The sequence below is a fragment of the Chroicocephalus ridibundus genome, chromosome 1 (assembly GCF_963924245.1).
Source record: "Chroicocephalus ridibundus chromosome 1, bChrRid1.1, whole genome shotgun sequence".
In the NCBI taxonomy this organism is placed as follows: Eukaryota; Metazoa; Chordata; class Aves; order Charadriiformes; family Laridae; genus Chroicocephalus; species Chroicocephalus ridibundus.
In genome coordinates, this window is record NC_086284.1 from 87,654,077 (window position 1) to 87,673,658 (window position 19,582).

Below are 19,582 nucleotides of genomic sequence, written 5' to 3' on the forward strand. Positions count from 1 at the left end.
AATTTGGGAACTTAAATTTACTTAATAAGCAAAATGTAAAACCTTCCTAAGCTGGACCAAATGGGGCATCATTAAAAATAAAGTATTCGCAGCCATAAGGCGTAATTGCCCATAAGGCAGCGTCAGTATCCAACAGACCTGAAATCTGCACTGGTCTAGCTTTCTCTATGTCTGTTGTAATAACAAACAGCAAGGAAGGTTCTACTGAACACACAGAACATCAAGGGCACCCTTCAATTAACAGTGGCATGCCCTAACTAAAAAAAAAATAGTTGATACTTGTTCTACAACTAAACAGACACATTCATCATTCTTACTGTCTTGCTGATCAAGCTGGTAATTCATGAAGTAATTCATGAGATGGGGAGAAAGACATCAGAGTAATTCTAGTACACTAGTGTAGTACACACCATCAAATGCCCGGCTTACTTAGCAAACATATTTAATGAATATAAAAAATGTCAGCCGTGCAAGAATTATCCCCTGGTATCCTTCCAAGCCATTTAAGAATAGGATATTTTTCCCCATTGCTATGTTCATTTGGAGACATGGTTATTTTTAAAACATGCTGATAGTCTTTTTTTAAAAAAGTTGAGATCCAGGAAAACAATTATTTAAGGAAAAAGTTCTCAGCTCATTAGACTTGTACATTCCTGGAAAACAACCTTCAATGCCTCAAAAAAAAAAAATCGCAGGAGGAAAAAGTTAAATGGTTATGCGTCCTTCCTTACCCCTTTTCCCCCTTACATTTACTATTCTGGCATAAAATGTGCCTAGGCCTCAACTTTATCTTAAGGTTAGTTTTTTTAGACTTTGGGCAAAACAATTTATACATAATGAAGACAGAAAGCTCTTTCAATTACCAAAGAGATTTCACCTTGAGAAAACTGAAATGGAAAGTGATGGATAATAGCAGAATCAGCACATTCAGAATGCTAATGGTGAGGTTTCATAGAACAGAAATACAGCAGGGCTGGAGGAAATGAGGCAAAGGTGGCTTTCAATTCATTTGAAGAAGATGTCATAAAAGCCACAGAGGTAGATTTCATTCCATAATCATTTTCAATACATTTAAAATATTGACAACAGGCTTGTGAAATGGTATATACACTGTCTTCAAATACAATAATCCTGAAAGCTATCAAATGAGACAGAGACACTGCAGACAAAATCTTCTACATTAATGTCCATTCAATATATAGCGCTAATTTAAAAACAACTCAAACAATAATCCAAATATTACTGGGGATTTTCAGAAGACCACAGTTATTTTAAATACTTAAGTGCCCAGATTCTGCTACTCCCTCCATGCTGAACAGCACTGTACCCTTCAAGGAACGCAACTGTGCTCCCAGCCAGGTTGAGGGCAGCAGAATCTCACCCATAGTGAACTGCAGACTCTTTTTTAAGATTTGGGTAAGGCACTTTTTAGCAGGAGGGCTCCCTGGCTGCAGGGTGTTCAGGAGTATCACAGCGATGTGCTGGGGAGGCCTGCCCGCATGGTTCTTTGCTTTGGAGGGAAACAGCTTAGCTCACTGGGCTTCCCAGGACAGTCACTGGCCAGCTACCTTTCCTAAAATACACAATTATCTTTTCCCATTTCAATCCTGACTTCTATCACTTTAATAGCTGAATGTAGAAAGCTGCCATAATGAGCTTTGCTAACCACTTGCCAGTGCCCTCATAAGGATTTTATTTTTAACGATTCAGAAGATGCCAAGAAAGAACTGAAAGGTCAAGAAAACTGAGCTAGAAGAAATGGATATGCTGTTTTCAGGCACCTCAACTTGACACACATGGAGAACGATTTAAATTTCTGGTTTACTGCCTTTTTCTGGACCCTCCAGGGCAAGAGGCCTAACTTACGTAATGAACCATTAACATATCCCTGATTACAATATTTAAAATTCACAACTATGTTTATGGGTGATTTTGATTCACTGACATAAATATTACAACTTAACCCAGTTGGGTAATTCTGCTCCTTTGCTTCGCTCTATTAAAATGAGCACGAACAGCAGGATAAAAAGAAATAACTGGTTTAGGCAGATTTCAGTCTTCGTTATATGAGTCACATTTTGTCCTCCAACCCTTATATTTACCAGTATTTTCTTTTTTCCAACTTTTATTCTGTGTCTTCAGGCAAAATAATTATAATGTCTCACAGTATAACAGCCTGTGATTTAAAGACAAACTCACTCCATTCTACAGCCTTTCACTGGAAAGATTCTCTGTCTTTTTCCCTAGTGTGGGCCAAATCTTATTAGGTCACTTTTTCTTCCAGTCAGAGGCACGGCAATCGCCTCTCCTAATAAATATGAGCACAGAACAGCTCTAGAACAACCGCAAATACAACTCAAGGAAGCACGACATACTGAAGATTTTTGTTTGTTTGTTTGTTTGTTTATTTGATATTTTCAAGTAGGGTATTTTTAACTACCTTTCCAGGCAAGTTAGCAGCAGGCTTGGGGGGAGAGAGAGAAAAAGAGTATGGCTAATAATGTGAGTTCAGCCAGTACTTCATGATCCTCCACAGCAAATGCTCTGAAGATTAAAGTCTGAGGAAATGCTGAAAAATGGACTCACATTAACCAGCTTTCAGGGAATCTCCTAAGAAAATTCACACCAACACTATATGTTTAAGCAGGAATCAATAGAAGACATATGTGCTTTACATTAGCGCTGATGAAGATTATTAACTGCTTTCATAAATACTATGCAAAATGTGTAAAGAGCCAGGAAAAACATTGGAAAGATGCATCCGCTTGGCTCTGTGTGCGAAGCGCCTGTGCAGCGCAGTCTTTTTGCAAAGCACAGAAACTGCTTCTTGTGTGGATTAACTGGGCATTTCCACAGTAGATATATTATTTTTATTTCTTTGTGGCTTATTCTTCAACTCGCTTAAATCTGTATGATTTTAAGTGCTAAATGATTTCAAAGTGAGTTTATTTTGCATACACAAGTCTTGTTTCAGGATTGCAGGATTCCAAAGTCTGTGTGTATATATTGTTAAAAGGTTTAGGATTAATCCTGACTTGCAGAAATAACTCAATACCAATAATTAATTGGAATAATTCAGTAATTTCTGTAAGCATTAGTTTTTGATCGAGTAAGCTATTATATGCGCTAGATGTTTCTATCATTGCATTGGCCCTCAGATATAACAATTCTTTATGAAATTAAAAAGAAACACATAACCTAAAAAAAAGTCAAGTTATGCAATAAGGCATTAATTTAAGCTGTTGAAATCAATGTAATTCTACATAAGGACTACTCTTCTGTTGGTAGAACAGGGCTTACTTTCAGGGTGGCTTATGTTGCTTTAGAAGCATTTTAAACTAAGCTCAAGACCCATTCTCAATCCAGAACAGTTATTGGTATGTGAGACTTTATAAAAGATGTAACTACTTTGATTTAACCACAGCAATATTGGAGACAAAGTCTTGGGTGATGTAACCGTGACGTAAACTGCTCCACTGAGAGCCAGTGAGCTCTTCTCAAATTTCTGTCTTTTGTTCTGTTGGGATTTTTTTCCTCTTTCAGACTAGAGAACCACCCTAGCATGCTGCTAAATATTTTCATTTTCTAACATGTAAGGACATCACAATGAAATATATGCATTAAACTCTGCGATGACGCCATCTGTCTGTAAGAACCACAGCATGGACAAACTGCACATGCAAACTCTATGTGTCACTTGTGTCACTAACATTTCTTACAGTACAATAAAATAAACTATAGTGATTTCTTTTTTCAGTGCTATTGTGCAAGATTTTCTGTCACAGTACACTCAATTTCAACTTCTAATTAAAAAAAATAATCTGTAATAGCCATTTATACATTAGGTGTTCTACAAAATACTTCTTTTTGTATTTGTTATGCATTGTCAACTAAAGCAAAGACAGGACAGAGAAGAAATGGAAAAAACCAAAAGCCTTACCCTCATGAAATGAAGAAGAGTTACCCATGGCAAAGAGATGTAAATGGGAAAAGCTGGATGAAAGATGTGTGGAAAGGAAAGTAAAGGCATCACTGAAAACAGGGAAAAAGAAAACAAAAGAAGAAGTGAGGAGGAATGGGGAATGGTTCCTCTTAAATATTATATTCTGAAGGCTAGTTTTCCAATGGTTTTTGTAAGGATTGTGGAAAGAAGCAAAGGCATGAACAACAGTAGTAATAGCTGCCATTGTATCTACAATCAGCAGTGATGTTGCTGAACAGGACTTGCTCTTGTCAGTACAGATTGCAAAATTGTAATCAGTGCTGTATTATCATCAAGAAATTTAAGTGCCAAGTCACAGCTCTGCAGAACATGCTAGTGAAATCAAGCCATGCGCTAACATCTACATAAAAATAACTTTTTTATATATGCAACTGACAGAATGTTATGCACTGTACTACACATCACTTCAGCCTTGCTCAAGCATTTGTGAATTCCTGATCAGGAAAGCTGACTGAACGTTTTTAAAGGTGTTTTTAAAGTTATGAGGTTTTCTGGCTAGACAACACTGATCCACGGGTGGAATATTACTTTAGAAAATAAACAGAAAAATGCCATTTCTGAAACAAGCGATGTTTAACACACTGTTCTAGAATAGGGGACCTGGACAGAATACAAGTTTTGAACCTGGATGTCCCAATTCCCCTCTGCATATTGCTTCTCAACTGTTGATGGAATTACTGATTTTGTTTTGCTGATAATTTGTTTGGGTTTTTTGTGAGATGGCATATGGAAGGACCCTGTACCTTCTCCTCCCTCGTTGTAAAGATTTTGGTCTTATCATGACAAAGAAAAGCAACCAGTTTAGAAATCCTTAAAAAGGTTTCACAGAATGGAAAACTGCTCTCCATCCAGCTTTAGTATGCTTTGCTTTTATAACCAAAACTGTCTCTCCAGTGCTTTTCTACATCTCTCTGCTTTGAAAGAAAGACCGAGAGCTTTAGATTGGCTATAGGGCTGAGAACGCAACAGCCACTATCCAGGTTAACGCGGCTAGTGCAGAAAAAGCCAGAAGAGTGCTGTATTATTCATTTTCAGTCCATGATTGATCATCAGTACTTCACATAAGCAAGAAGAGGGTGAGGCAACTTGCAACTGACTGCTGCTCTTCCCTCTGTCCTCTCCGAGAGCTTGAATGGCACTGGGGCTAATGGAAGAGTAAAGAGGAGCCCAGTAACCAATAACCAGAATGATCATAAACCCGAGCTTCTGCGATTTAACTTCCATTTTCTTTCAAAGGCTACTGCTAAGCCCCACCTTGTCTGTCACATAGGTCCACTCTAATTTATTGTGTAAATTTGGATTACTGAAAAGACATCAAATGGTAGATCTAATCAGATCCATTTTGACTGGAAGGATGAACCTCAGAGAAGCTGAGGCTGTCCTCCCCACAGAGTACATGACACCGGGGTAACATTGGGAACACACATCACAGCTAAATATTAGCTGGATTCACGCTGCCTGATCCATCATTGTTTTGGAATACACTGGACAACTCCACTCACTCATACATCATCTTTACTAACAACTCATTTAGCCACAAGATTTCTCCAACCCATTGTTCTCTTTGTAAATAAATAAAAAAATCTAACACATTTATCATAAATCTTTCCAATTACACTGCTCATAAACTGTCCTGAACTCCAAACCTCTCCTCATAGTGAAAGACGTTAATCCACAGTGAATTGTTTTGGCTTATTAAGTTGTAATTTATTACTCTAACCTCTCTTAAAAGGCTGTTTATTTCTTTAACAATATTTTACATGAGCCGTCAGAAGTCCCCTGAAAATTTATAACAGTTATGATCTTTGGGTCCACTTTCATTCCAAAATCATATTTCTTTTTTTTTTTTTTTTTCATGAGTTGTCTAACAGGCTAGAATGACATGATTTGCCCTTGTAAATGCCATCCTGGTTTGACCCTATCAAGTTATACTTATCTAAGTATTCACACTATTTTATCCTTGGGCTCAATAGGTTCCCCTTGTTAATGGTAACAGGAGGGCATTAGCTAAACCCTTTGCAACATGTGTGTGGTTTAGTTTATGGACTCTTGTTGGCTCCTATTATACATTAAAAAAAACCAAAACAACAACACAAAAAAACCAACATCTAAGTTCCGGAAATGAATAAAAATTACTAGAAATCATATTTCCTACCTAACCTTTTACAGGTTGTTAAAAAACAAAACAAAACAAGACAAAAAACAGAAAACAAACCCAGAAAAAAAATACAAAACACTGTAAGCTTTTATCCTGATAATGATTCCAAGGAAATTAGCACAAGGATTAAAAAATGTTTACTTCCATCACACCACTACATGTTATTTGCACTCACAGCTTTCTCTTTTAAGTGAGCAAAGGCTTACATATTTTGAAGCAAATTTGTAAACATGGGTAACAGCACTAAATGGTAAAATTTGACTGCATTCCCATACCATCCCTTATTATTAATCTCTACAATAAAAATATTCATGCAACTTATCACAAGCTTCAATTTTTCCATGTTTATCCCAAATGAAAATCTGTGAAAAACATACTACTTGCTTCTCCATAAGAATGTTACTATCATAAACCATAGCAACAGCAGAAGGTTAAAAAAAAGCAGACATATGGATGCTGAAAAGCTCATAAACCTACGTGAAATTGATTTAGCATTTTATTGTTACACTGCAATTAAAATCCAACTATAACTTAGGGCTCTGCTTCCAAGTCCAAAGAAAAGGCAGGTTTGGCTGTTGAAGTATATATTTCACAGAAATGTTTTACTAATAAAGCAGTCTGGGTAGAAACCACCTCACCGAAATAACATTTAGTGCTGCCAGCAAAAGGTAGTTTTTACACATGCAGGGTACCCTGGTTCTGCCTTTTATAAAAACAGGTCTCTCGCGGCACAGCTGCGACTGGGGAGGAGAGCGACGGCAGCAGCTGTCGCTGGCGTATTTCTAAGTAGAGGTAGAAGATGGCTGTCGCGGCTTTTGCTTACAGCCCTGGGACAAGAGTCAGAGCACCTTGCTTTCCAACGCCACTTACTGCAGCAGTCACCCCAGCAAACATCTCTCCTGCACTGCCAACTTGAGAAGGAAGGAGGGCGAGAGAAGACAGAAAAATAACCTACTGTTACTCCTTTCCAGGTGATTTCCCGATTAAACTGTTTGGAACACAAATTTATTACTTTCAAGAGAAATGTAGACTACTTTTAATTGGTGTTTGCAGTAAAATTTATTCAGATTGACCTCAATTGGGTCTCTATCCCTTTGTATTGGAAAGTGTAAAGATTACTAACTGCACCAAAACCACAATCTTTTGCAGCATTAAAAATATGGCAGCACTAATATTACATCTGTTAAACAAGCATGACTTATTATTGTTGGCCTTCTCACTTGTTTCAAACTTTTAAACAGAAATAACAAAAGCCCTTCTATTCAAAATAGATCACCATTCCATATTTCCTTTTAAAATTCTTTTTAAACAGAAAACCCCAACAAACCTTTTTTAAGTAAAGCAGAAATGATCCTTTAATCCTGCAGTTAAAATCTGATATAAATGCACACACATTCATTGCCAAATCCTCAAACTGCCTTTTGGATCATAACAAAGTCACTAAAAAGCAGAGTTTTACACTATACGTTTCTTAGGCAAACTATAAAAAGCACTATAACTTACCGATGTCATTGCTTCTTTCAGAGGAGTCTTTCTCTAGAGTGCCGGACACTGTACTGCCCACTAATTCCACTTTCGGACTATCACTCCTACATTTGGATCAAGAAGAGGAGATATTTTATTGGAGTTTTTGTGTGGGTTACAGTAAATTGATAGACAAGTTGCAATTAATAATGAGAGAGGGAAATATTCTTCCTTTGTAGCTCCAGAGTAATAGCAATGTGTCAGAGAGAGCAATCACCAGTAAGAAGACATGCTGTATGGATTAACCTTATCTCATTTCTCCTTAACACCTGTCAAAAAAGCCTATTTTAGACACCGTAGCGTCCTGAGTAATTCTTCAGATGTTCACAGCATCTCAACATGAAGGAAATCTAAGGGCAAAGGGACATCTTTATTCATAACTGTTTCTAATTAATTGGCTTGCATAAACTATAGCAATGGGAGATCTAGAATGCTGCAGAAAGGGAGAGAACCTCAAGCCAGCATTGTGCATTTCAGCGGTTCCTAGTATTTACTCATAAACGCAGCTCTTCCACCAAAAGAACATCTTTATTTAGAGGATTTATTTATGCATGCTGCTTATGAGATTAGACTATGAATAATGTTTCCACAGGTCTAAAGAAACAAGATCACCTAGTCTGTCTGAAAATGTCTTTGGAATAGGCAAGTGTCAAGAGTTGTGATACTTTATACAGAGGAACTATTTTTAAATCAAACAGGAGCTCAAACATAAGCAACATGATTATTCTCTCTTTGTAGAACTTTATATCCCACAACTACTCAAGTTTACTAAAATAATCTGGCTATTGAAACAATTAATTAAAAAAGATCCAGTGGTAGGCAAATAGCTTGGCATTGCATAGGTCACACAGACAAATCCCTGTGACATTTACTGTGATAACAACTGTCCAATTAATGCAATAATTACCATCATTATCAGGTCAACTAATGAATATCATAGTTTTTCCACAATGACTATTCCCAGCGTAGCGCTGTAACATTTATGATATACCTCAGGTACCCAAATTATGGGTAAAAATATAGATCTTGTCCCTGAAACAACCCAGGCAGATGTGCATTTCTACAAACAGCAGTAATTAGCCATTGACAGTAAAATACATTGCAAGCTCCTGAATCTCATTGATTTTTTTCATTTGTCTCTGCTTTTGATGCCATAAGCTGACGACAGATGGCCTGAACCTCAACTCATGGCAGCAGTTTATGAGTAATACACAAAGTGGTTGGAAACCCTGTTTCAGACTTCAGGAAGACTGTGATAAAGAGCCTGAAAATTTGTGTTAAAAACCAGAGGAAGTCACAGATTAAGTGAACATACATCCCGTTAAACACTGTGGTAGGGTGACAAGTATTCTATGAACTAAGAAAGACAGGCAACCAGTTTACGACCTGAAAAACAAACCAGTCCTACACAGCTATCAATATGGCAGGCAGTCTGCGCCATGAAGAAAAGAGAAGAAATTTAACACATTCCTAGAAAAAATGTAGTAATTGGCAAGATGATTAATAAGGATATTCTCCAAGTGATCTACCTGATCAATTAGTTTTCTTATCTTTTGGCCTTTAACTTTCTTTAAAAAATTGCTTATATATTTGTAAATCTATAAGTTTCTTGGCTGACGGGGCAATGAGCATCTGACTGCATACTCTGTTTTGCACACATATATTTCCCAGCAAACTGAGAGCACCATGTGAGTTGGAAGTGCTCTAGGAAATGTGTGAGTATGGTTTTGGAGAAGATTCTTAGGATGGTGTGATTCAGGGCTGAAAGTCACAACATTTACCATTTGACTATAAAAGATACCAAGATGTGTGACATCAACCCCACAAAAAACCCAGTTCCGCTGTAAACCTGGCTCCGCCGTCAAAAGAATCAGTGGGCTTATTATGCAAATCTACATCCATACTGTCGCGAAAGGAGCGGAGCCATGCCTTCTTGGTCACAGCATCTCCCTCCCTCTGCTCGTGCCCATGCAGATAGGCTGACAGCTTGACCAGACAAATTATCAGCCTGAAAGAAAGCCCACACTAATAGAAATCCCCCTGCAAACTGATTAATTGCCATCTGGAGCAGCTCCCTGACCCATATGGCTGGATGGCTGCACAATGCTGGTGCTAACATAAGGGAGGCTGCGGGAACGGGCTGCCAGGAGAGGGAACCTGCTCCTGTTAGCAGCAGCATGGACACAGATTGGTTTAGACTGATTGTAAAAATGCCCTTTCTGTAGGTCTTTATGGCTTGCCTACTCCAGAGAATTGACTCATCAGTAAATGGTATAATCACAGGTATGTCTAAATAAGCTGTGAAGCCTTTGGAGCAAATTGACAGCTATTCTCTGTCCCCCATGGTTTTTTGTCTCTCCTATTACCCTTGAAGCCCTAACCTGCCTCCAAGGAAGGAGGATTATATTTAAATGGAAAAACATTCATTGCCACAAGAAGTCAGTGAGATGCATAAGATGCAGGCCACTTATTCACAACAGAAAAATACCCTCTTCTGCTCAGCAGCTGCCATGGAAATCTCATGAGGCTCACGTTGTAACTACAGCAATTTTTTCCTCAGGATCAGGTACTAGTTTTGTCTGGGATAGAGTTAATTTTCTTTATAGCAGCCTGCATGGTGCTATGTTTTGGATTTGTGATGAAAACAGTGTTGATTACACAGGGGTGTTTTGGTTATTGCTGACCAGTGCTTACACAGTGTCAAGGTATTCTCTGTTTCTCACGCTGCCCCAGCAGTGAGCAGGCTGGGGGGGCAGAAGAAGCTGGGAAGGGACACAGGCAGGACAGCTGACCCCAACTGACCAAAGCGATATCCCATGTCATACAAGGTCATGTTCAGCAATAAAAGCTGGGGGAAGAAGGAGGAAGAAGGGGAAGTTCAGAGTTACGGCATTTGTCTTCCCAAGTCACCACTACCTGTGATGAAGCCCTGCCTTCCTTGGGATGGCGGAACACCTGCCAACAGATAAAGCGTTTGCTTTATCTGTTTAACTGTCTTTAACTCAACCCACGAGTTTTCTCACTTTTGCCCTTCCGATTCTCACCTCCGTCCCACTGTGGGGGAGTGAGTGAGCGGCTGGGTGGGGCTGAGCTGCCCATCGGGGTTAAACCACGACAGGTCAGCAAAAATTCTGCTGGTTCAATTTTTATTCAAATTGCTTTAGGTTTTTCAGATTCTGGAAATGGACACCAGCAGGTCTTAAAAAATATTTACTATCTTATTAAACTGAACCAATTGAAAAACAAATGACCTTTATTGAAGTGACTGCTTCCATTTCAAGTTTCACATTTCTTAATTATTCAAGTAATTAAAAGTCTATTCCATGGATTATTTCATTATGTGAACTTTCCGCCCTCTTCCTACAAGACACCCTTACAAGTTAGACCTTACCAGGCAGAACAGCTATATGAAACAACTCCATTAATTTGAATTAGCTGATAAAGAAATTCATAGGGAAACTGCTAGCACTGTGATCATCAATGTGCATCATCATCTTAAAAAAACATCTTTCTCATTTGTAACCTAACTACTGTCACAAGTAAAATTCTTTCAAATATAATGGTATTAGATAAAAAGAAAGAACCATTTTTTCTCTGTGCTAGACATAGCAGAGTTTGGACAATTAAAAACATAACAGGGTTACTGTTTAGATCTGCTTTTTCACTTTGTTAACATGAAAACTGAAGTACTTTAAAAATGCATGGTTCATTTATGCAATTTTTTACTTAGAAAAAAGGAAAACAGAAGAGAAATAAAACATCCCTCCACAATTCTAAATGTTTAAAATATTTATAATATGTTTAAAATATTCCAGGCAAAGGATGGAACAAAAGAATAGCTACCCCGTTGCATGCCTAGCCAGCGAACAGAACACTGGGGTATGTATTGCCAAGAAGACATCACTTAGCTAAATCTAAAGGTCGTAGCAAATGCTTGCTTTTCCAAGCACGCCCAAGTGACCAGCAGGTGTGGACTATATTTTGGAACAACAGGGCAAGCGCGTTTAAAGCCAAGAAGTCCACAAGAAGTTGTGGCAATAGCACCTGGATAGACGACTAAGTTCTCAGAGATGCACAGCCAAAGCACTTCAGTAAGATGAAACTGTCAGCACAAGGCAGGCACCATTTTTTTATTTTATGTGTCTCAGACTTCACACTGAGAGCATTTAATGAAACATATGTGGAGGAATGAGGGGAATCAATGTCTAGGATTTCTATTTTATTCCACTCTACCCTATACTCTAATTCTGGTATTTAATCCACCATTAGCATACTTGAACTCCAGTAGTTCAATGGCAGATAATTTTTCTAACAGTACAATAGTAAAATTATTTCTATGCCTGTATTCTAGCTGCAAGATGTGCAGCCTGCCCATTTTAGGTAACTGCTTCTTTCTGGTTTTCACCTATTTCTATCCACTATGCGTAAAGGAAGCCTACAGTGCACAACCCAGATGCCGATGACTAATACAACCATCTAGACTTGATGAAGACTACAGGCTTTAATTTCTGCAACCTCTGCTTTTCCAAGCTCTGGCAGAGATTAAATGGAGTTGTGTTGTCATGTCCAATTCCGCAGTGCTCCTCAAAGGCTGTAACCACCTCTGATAAAGAGCATCATCTAACTATAGAATAACAACCAACATTAGAGCATGAACACTTGACAGCAGTATTCTGCAGTGGCACCAGCTTAAAGAACATTCTGTGAAGACACATACACATGTATTTTGCTAAAAATTGATGTAAAATGATCAAAGAAAACAGCATTGTCTAATGCTGTTCCTCAGTACAATCCAAGCTTTTGCTAAGCTAGAGTAATTAGAGTTAAACTCAGAAAGTCAATATCAGCGCAACATTCTGATGCAGATATTTCCCACATATTCTGCACTGGAAACTATGATGTTGCAGTTAATGGTGTGTTCATCAGTAGAAATTAATTAGTAACAAACAGTCTCAGACTATTAATCTCGAGAAGATAGTTATGACCCAGCCAGATAACTAGAAGGCTTTTCTTTTTTCTTTTTTTTTTTGTTCTTTAAATACAGTTTACTGTGAAATAAATTGTGACATTAACTGTTAAATCTAAGTTCTTTAAATGTGTGTTTTTTCCACTAGTCCCAAAAGCACTGGACAAAGGAAAAACAATACCTTGTATGAGTCACAGGCACAACTGGTCTTTCTGGTCGTCTCGGGGGCAAGGTACCAGGTCTATTCACAGAATTTGCTTTGGGTGGCCGAGGTTTCTTCGGAGGTATAGCAGGAACTGAAGGCTTCTGCAAGTCTAACTGTTTTTGCTCTCTCTCTGATCTTTCTTTAAATCAATTATTTCCCGAAAAAAAGAACACGGATATTATTAAGTGGAATTCATTTGCACTCACAAGTCTACAATTAAACAAGAAATCTTCAACTGTAGATACACTGTGTACAAAGAAAAAGCTTATCTCCTTTCCACTTTGGTCCTATATCATTCTTTATTTGAAATAACATGCTTACCACAAATCAGTTGTTTGCTCTGCCTGACTGCTCTGCCTGTAATTCCTCATGGCTGAAATGTGTGTGCAGTGTCTGAATGGGAATGCTATTTCTAATTTTAGTAACTCGCCAATTTCTGAGTGTAAAAAATAAGAATGGCAAAAAATTACCTATCACATGGAACAATTTCCCATGAGCACAACTTATATCAAATTCTAATATAAAACAATATTAAGTTAGAAGGTCACAAAAATAATTATGCTGGATATTCTTAACATCTCTTGAACAAACAGAGAAATATCGATTCTGGGGGAAAAAAAAAAGTGTATTTCAAGTGAACTACAATTAAATGAAAATACAAGCATTAAAATTTAGTGGTTTGGCAGGATGTAAACCCCTTGGAAAAATCAGACCTTTCATTCAGGTTTTTAAGCACAGACTTATATACTGAATTTTTCAGCTTGACAATGAAAAACTGGATCATTTGCAGAACTGATTATGCATAGTTAGGAAGTGTCACCATACCAATATTCAATGCCAAATATGCAGTGCTTGTGAGTATGTAAAGTACAATACACATGAATGACTCTTGTAAATAATATGCTCTAAATTCATACTACAAAACAAACTTGTAAGCACTTGCCACACCATAGGAAATCTGATTCTTCTTAAAGAAAGGACAAAACTCTCAAAGGAATCAAAGTTTTGCTCTCTGTATCCTACTATGTCAACACTCCCCTTGACAACAGTGTCTATGATACATCATGAATATAACACCTCTGTATATGCGTAAGAGGTATTGGGAATGTTACAGGGTATTGCTTAACGGGTTCTAGGTTTCAGTCTGAGAGGATCATGGAATAAATCACCAGAAACACAACCCACATTATATTCGGAATAGTCTAGTATGCAACCGTTGTTCACAGGCGTATACCCTTTTTCAGTAAACTTTCAGTTGATGCAATCATTGGGTCCTCTGTAGGATTGACTCTTTTCCAGCATATTCTGTAGATTTTTCACGCTTACTCCTATGACAATTTATACTGCACCAGTGTCCAAGAATCTAAACTATGTATGAGGGACGGGCCAGGCAGTACCAACACACAGGATAAAGAACGTTCCTGTGCCACCCCTCCTGCCACACCACACTGAACAATTCCTGCCACTCCCCAGTACTCCAGAAATGTAGGCATGGCTCCTATGGCCTCTTTTCAACATTTAGAAAAGTTGCAGATATTTATACGATGGGACAGTAACACATTTAAACTTCCTCCACCGTTTTGACAGTTGGCTTTGTAAATCCAAAATTGTAAAGGAAAGGGTTTTATTGCTAAGATAAGCATGAGAAGTAGCGCACATAACCAGAAGTAAACTTATGTAGATGAACGTGCTAAAACACCTGGCAGATTGCTAAGACGTATATCCAGAAACAGATCTTGGTGCAAAGTCTGAATGATCTGGCACTAAACTATAACTACATATTATACATTTAGTCACGTGCATACACATGCCTTTTAAAAGATTGCAAGTTCGGATACTTAAAAGTTAAGAAATCCCATAAACAAACTTGTCTCTATAACCTAATGGTCCACTTAAACATATGAAACTCGACCCCATCTTCAATTATAGAATCAATGTAACTATTTTCCCCCAACTGTTCAGAATGCACAATGAAACCATTAAAGGTTTAATTTGCTTGTCACTGCTCTGTGTAGTACTGTGCCCCATTTCTTGCAATGTTCAAACCTGGCTTTGAAGACAGAATTTTTTCATTTCTTCACAGGCTTGCCTATGACTTTTGTGACTATAATAATGGGGTGATTCATAAGCATTAATGACTATATCTTCACAAACCCCCTCTGTGATGCAGGAAAACCACCAACCCTGCTTTTAACTAGAGAACCAAGGCATAGAGATGTTAAGAAAAAAGTACGTGCTAACCTGTAGTATCTTACTTGATCAAGGACCTGGGTTTTACTGAGCACAGAGCTTCAGACAGCATTTTATGTATTGAGAGCATATCTCCCCTTGACTTCGGTTGAGGCTGCGGGTACTTAACAGCTCTGCATTGGTACAATTGAATACCCTGAATTTAGCCCAAAAGCAACAATGAGATCCTTTCCAAAATCCATATCATCACAGATCAATCAGAGGGGGAAATACACATCTAAACAATATACTTAATGAAAACAGGGACTGGGAAATGAGGATGTGCATCGGTTCCATTTCCCCTATCTCTCTGCAAAGAGCAGGCAGGAAAGCACATTTCATACCTTTTTCTTCTGTTCGATTAGGAAGACATTCTGGCCTTTCAGGAGGCACCTTTTTGATTTCAAGCTTTCGATCTGTGGTACCTGTCAAAAAAAGGAAAATCTGGAATTTTGAACAAGTCAACAAATCAGCACATATGGCCACCTAAGATTTAATTCTGCACTTTCTTAGGCTTTTTACATTCTCCAATGTGAAAATGTCTTGGTAAAACTGAACATAAATCTAGTTTCAAGGAAGTTGTGGAAGGCCCATCGCTAGAAGAGTTCAAGGCCAGGCTGGATGGGGCTTTGAGCAGCCTGGTCTAGTGGAAGGTGTCCCTGCCCATGGCAGGGGGGTTGGAATTAAGTGGTCTTTAAGGTTCCTTCCAACCCAAACCATTCTATGATTCTATGATTTGCTTATACCATGATGACAAAAAAGCAATTGAATGTTTATGTTTTCACAGCCAAGTTCACAGCTTCCAAAGCGTGCACCTCAAAAGAATAGGCACTTTCAGACCATTCTGTGAAAAAAAAATAATTCAGTAACTACAGATTCTTAAATGGGGACACACCCTTTACCATTGTAGACATACTTAAGTGAAGACCAATTTAACAGCGTGGAGAATCATTAGGAATAAATCAATTAATTGGGCATTTCTGCCAACAGAAATATAGATGAATATACAGGGCTTATTTTACATTAAGATACTCCCCACTCTTTTTCACCTCTAGTACTAGCTGTTCACTTCCACAAATTAGAAGGATAAGAACAGTAGTACTGACAGTATTCTGCACGACGATTTTAATTGACAGCTTTTGGCCTGGAGGTGTAAGCCTCTGCCACCTTCTGCCTCTGTACCAGAGACCCTGACATACTGACTTCTGTTGCTACAAGGGATATGGGAACTCGTGGCACCAACAACGGGAAGATTTTGCAAAAATTTCCTGGCACACGCACAATGCAATCCCCGTATTATAAGAAATGCTTTACTGGATGTTGGCTTCACTGCATTGGCTAACTACTAGGTGCTAATGCCATTTCAACGTAGTCGTGTTGAAAACCGCTTTAGGTAACACTATTAGTATTTCAATAAAAATTATAGTAGATGACATCCAAGAAAAGCAGAGGAGGCAGGGCAGGGAACACAAGGCAATTTTTTGCTCCAATCTGTTCTATTATATGCAGTTCTCAAGTACATTTACATTTTCTAAATGTGCTGTTGCAACTCTCTACTGCAGCTGGTTCCTAGAAATCAGTATTCATCAGTGCAAATTGCTCATCGGTAGTGATCACTGGCCATTGTTTCTTTATATAACTGTGCTGTTGGACAGGCAACACTTGTATCACTTATCATGTCAATAAATAATACTGAATTGCCATTTTACAGTTGGATTCGATGATCTTAAGGGTCTTTTCCACCCTAATTGATTCTATGAAAAATACTTCACCCCTGAGAGGAGAAACTGTTGCTAGAAACAGCCTTTCTAAACACAAGTTATGTAAAGCACAAGTCAACATATTGATAGTCTTGCACATACCAGTGTGTTCAAAAAAAGAGAGACACAAGTCTATATACTAATTACAGTAAGATTAACAGTCATCATTAACACACAGAAGGACACTCTCAGGCCATGTCTCAAACAACGAGCCTACAAACACTTAGGAGCTCTCGGGCTCAGGTGTGCTCCCTACTTGGGTTGTGACCCCCAAACTAACCATGATCCTGCCTTAGCTGCCAGCAGAAGGTCACCTGCATGTAAGCTCTGGTGAACTCCATACTAGCTCCCAGAGGGACTCAACAGAGCATTCCCACCCACCAGTGTGGGCACAGTTGGATTACCTATCCCAGCTACCCAGTGAAATGCCTACTGCTTTTCAATGACTATGTAAGGGACTTGTGCTCCTAACTTTGGTTCTCCAGTTTTCACCTTAATTTGTGAAGTTGCCCAGCACAGATGGCCCTGGCAGTCTACTGCTGTGCATAATTTGGAAATACAGCCAAACTTCTGGCTATACTGTAATACAAACTAGCCATCTCCTTTACATATGCACTGCTTGTACTACAAAGACCAATTCTAATTCTCTGCTATGATTTTACACTCTGCATCAGAACAGAAGATACTGATATTTAATTATTTAGGCTGCAACTGACAGTTCTCAATTTATTCATCATGCTATGACTGGCTAAATATGCAGAAACATTACTGGAAATTGTTACCTACTATCGACACTAAGGCCTGGCATAGGGATGTGGTAAAATACAGTGTTATCTCGGTAAAGTGATAATTGGACAAAGTAGAGGATGTCAGGATGAAAACAAACATAGGATGATTTTCACCTCTAAATAGATATCAGAAGAAACTCTTGTGCATAATCACCCAGGACTTGTCAAAGACCAAGTATGAAGACAAAGAACAGCAATAGCCTTGGCTTTGCCACAGACTTAGATGGCCTTTATCAAATTGTCCGCATACTTTATGCATCCATTCTCCCTCTGAAAATGGGCACGTTATCCTGCTGTGGTGACACGGCTAATGCGTTGGATGCAAACAGGTACAAACATATTAAAAGTATTATTCTCTAACTAGTAAAAATTGAAAGAAACATTTTATAGAGTTTTTCCAAAAAACGTGTCAGGCAGTCATTAAGACATCTTTACTGTGTAACCACCACTAGATGGCAAAGTTATACTGTTCTCTCTGGACACTTAGTCACTGATCTTAAAATCAAATCTATGTTTTTAGGAGTCTCAAGACAGAGTGAAGAATAAACCATGGGTGTCAATAAGCAAACCAAATATTTATAGTCATGATTCTGCAGTCAAAGAACTGCTTAACAAATTCAAACTAGTTAAATTATAGCCTATTGATTCACAGTAAATTGTACACTGGTGTAACTTGTTCTTCTGTTAATAGATCAAGACTGTTGGAGAAGGAAATTTACTTTTTAAAGCACTGAAAGCTGGAACAGACCACAGCAACAAGAAAAATAATCTGGCTAGATTGGACGTGTTCATTTTGTTTTTTTAAAGAAGTGGGGGAAGTGGCAGTGCTGCTGCAGAATTTTAACAAACCAAGTGGAGTTAAGCGATTAAAGAATTCCTGCCATAGTTATGTTTCCACCACAACTGCAATACAAATGAAAACTGAGAGAATCCCATGCCTCGCGATTTGTGATTTTACATGAATAGAACAGGAATTTGGTTTCTGGGGTCAGAACTGTCAAGTGCGTGGACACTTTAACTGTTTCTAAGTAAGTTTAATGGAAAAAATAAATCATGCAGGCACTTCTGAAAATTTTGAGAGTTCATTTTAAAACTACAAATAAAAGTGGTTTCAGCTCTCAGTATTTATATACAATTCAGTCTAACATATTCCAAAATCAGCTTTGCTAGCACTCACCTGTTTGGAAAACATAATCAGCCACTTCATATGCTTGCAATACTATTATCTACATAACCAGATGCAGGATAGCTCCTTTTAGTTTTATACTTATAGCTATGAAGTATTGAAAACCAAGAAACCTAACTATGGCATAGAACCTGGAGACAGCCAGCCAGCTCCAGCATTCATGCAGATCTGTAAGATCTAGATTGCAACCCAGATGGGGCCACTGTATTACAGCCAATTTAGCTGATGCTACCTTATAGATAAGCAAAAAAGCTCTTTATCTCTACAATAAATCAGATCTGCAGGTGTAAAGTGACTGCAGTTTCATCCTGCAGGTATTATTAGACTCCAACATATTGGTTCTAATCTGCAAAGACATGTGCACAATTAACTTCAGTGAAGGAACGGAACAGGAGAACTTTTAAAAACTGAAGTATTACACTAATTCCAAATTGACATGTTTAAGGGGCAAAATATATTATTTTAAAATGGTGCAGATGGTTGCCTGCAATACATTTAAAGAGCACACCACAGTCTTTCAGGGTTATCATCTTTTTGCAATTTGATTCTGATTTATTAGTTGTTGTCTAGACATCTCCTGCTTATCAATTTTGATAGAGATGAGTTCTAGGTAAATTTGAACACACTTAATTTAGACTGACACGTGCTGTACAAAATCAGCTGAACCGTACCTGATCCTTGTTTGATGACAGGAGCTGATGGAGGTGGTGGTTTCTTGGGTCTCTAAAATTTAATAACAGAAGAAAACAAATTGCTTCAAAAT

General features: G+C 38.1%; 1 protein-coding gene across 4 annotated transcripts in view; it reads right to left on the minus strand.

The window, feature by feature from the left end:
* Positions 1-19,582, minus strand: part of SH3KBP1 (SH3 domain containing kinase binding protein 1) — a 231,854-nt gene that overhangs the window by 13,517 nt on the left and 198,755 nt on the right. For all 4 annotated transcript variants that reach the window (XM_063342720.1, XM_063342750.1, XM_063342729.1 and 1 more), the window contains 4 exons: positions 19,491-19,542; positions 15,430-15,510; positions 12,833-12,995; positions 7,665-7,750 (listed from right to left, as the gene is read on the minus strand). In XM_063342720.1, coding sequence (XP_063198790.1) covers positions 7,665-7,750; positions 12,833-12,995; positions 15,430-15,510; positions 19,491-19,542 — 382 coding nt within the window. The remainder of the gene's footprint in view (positions 1-7,664; positions 7,751-12,832; positions 12,996-15,429; positions 15,511-19,490; positions 19,543-19,582) is intronic.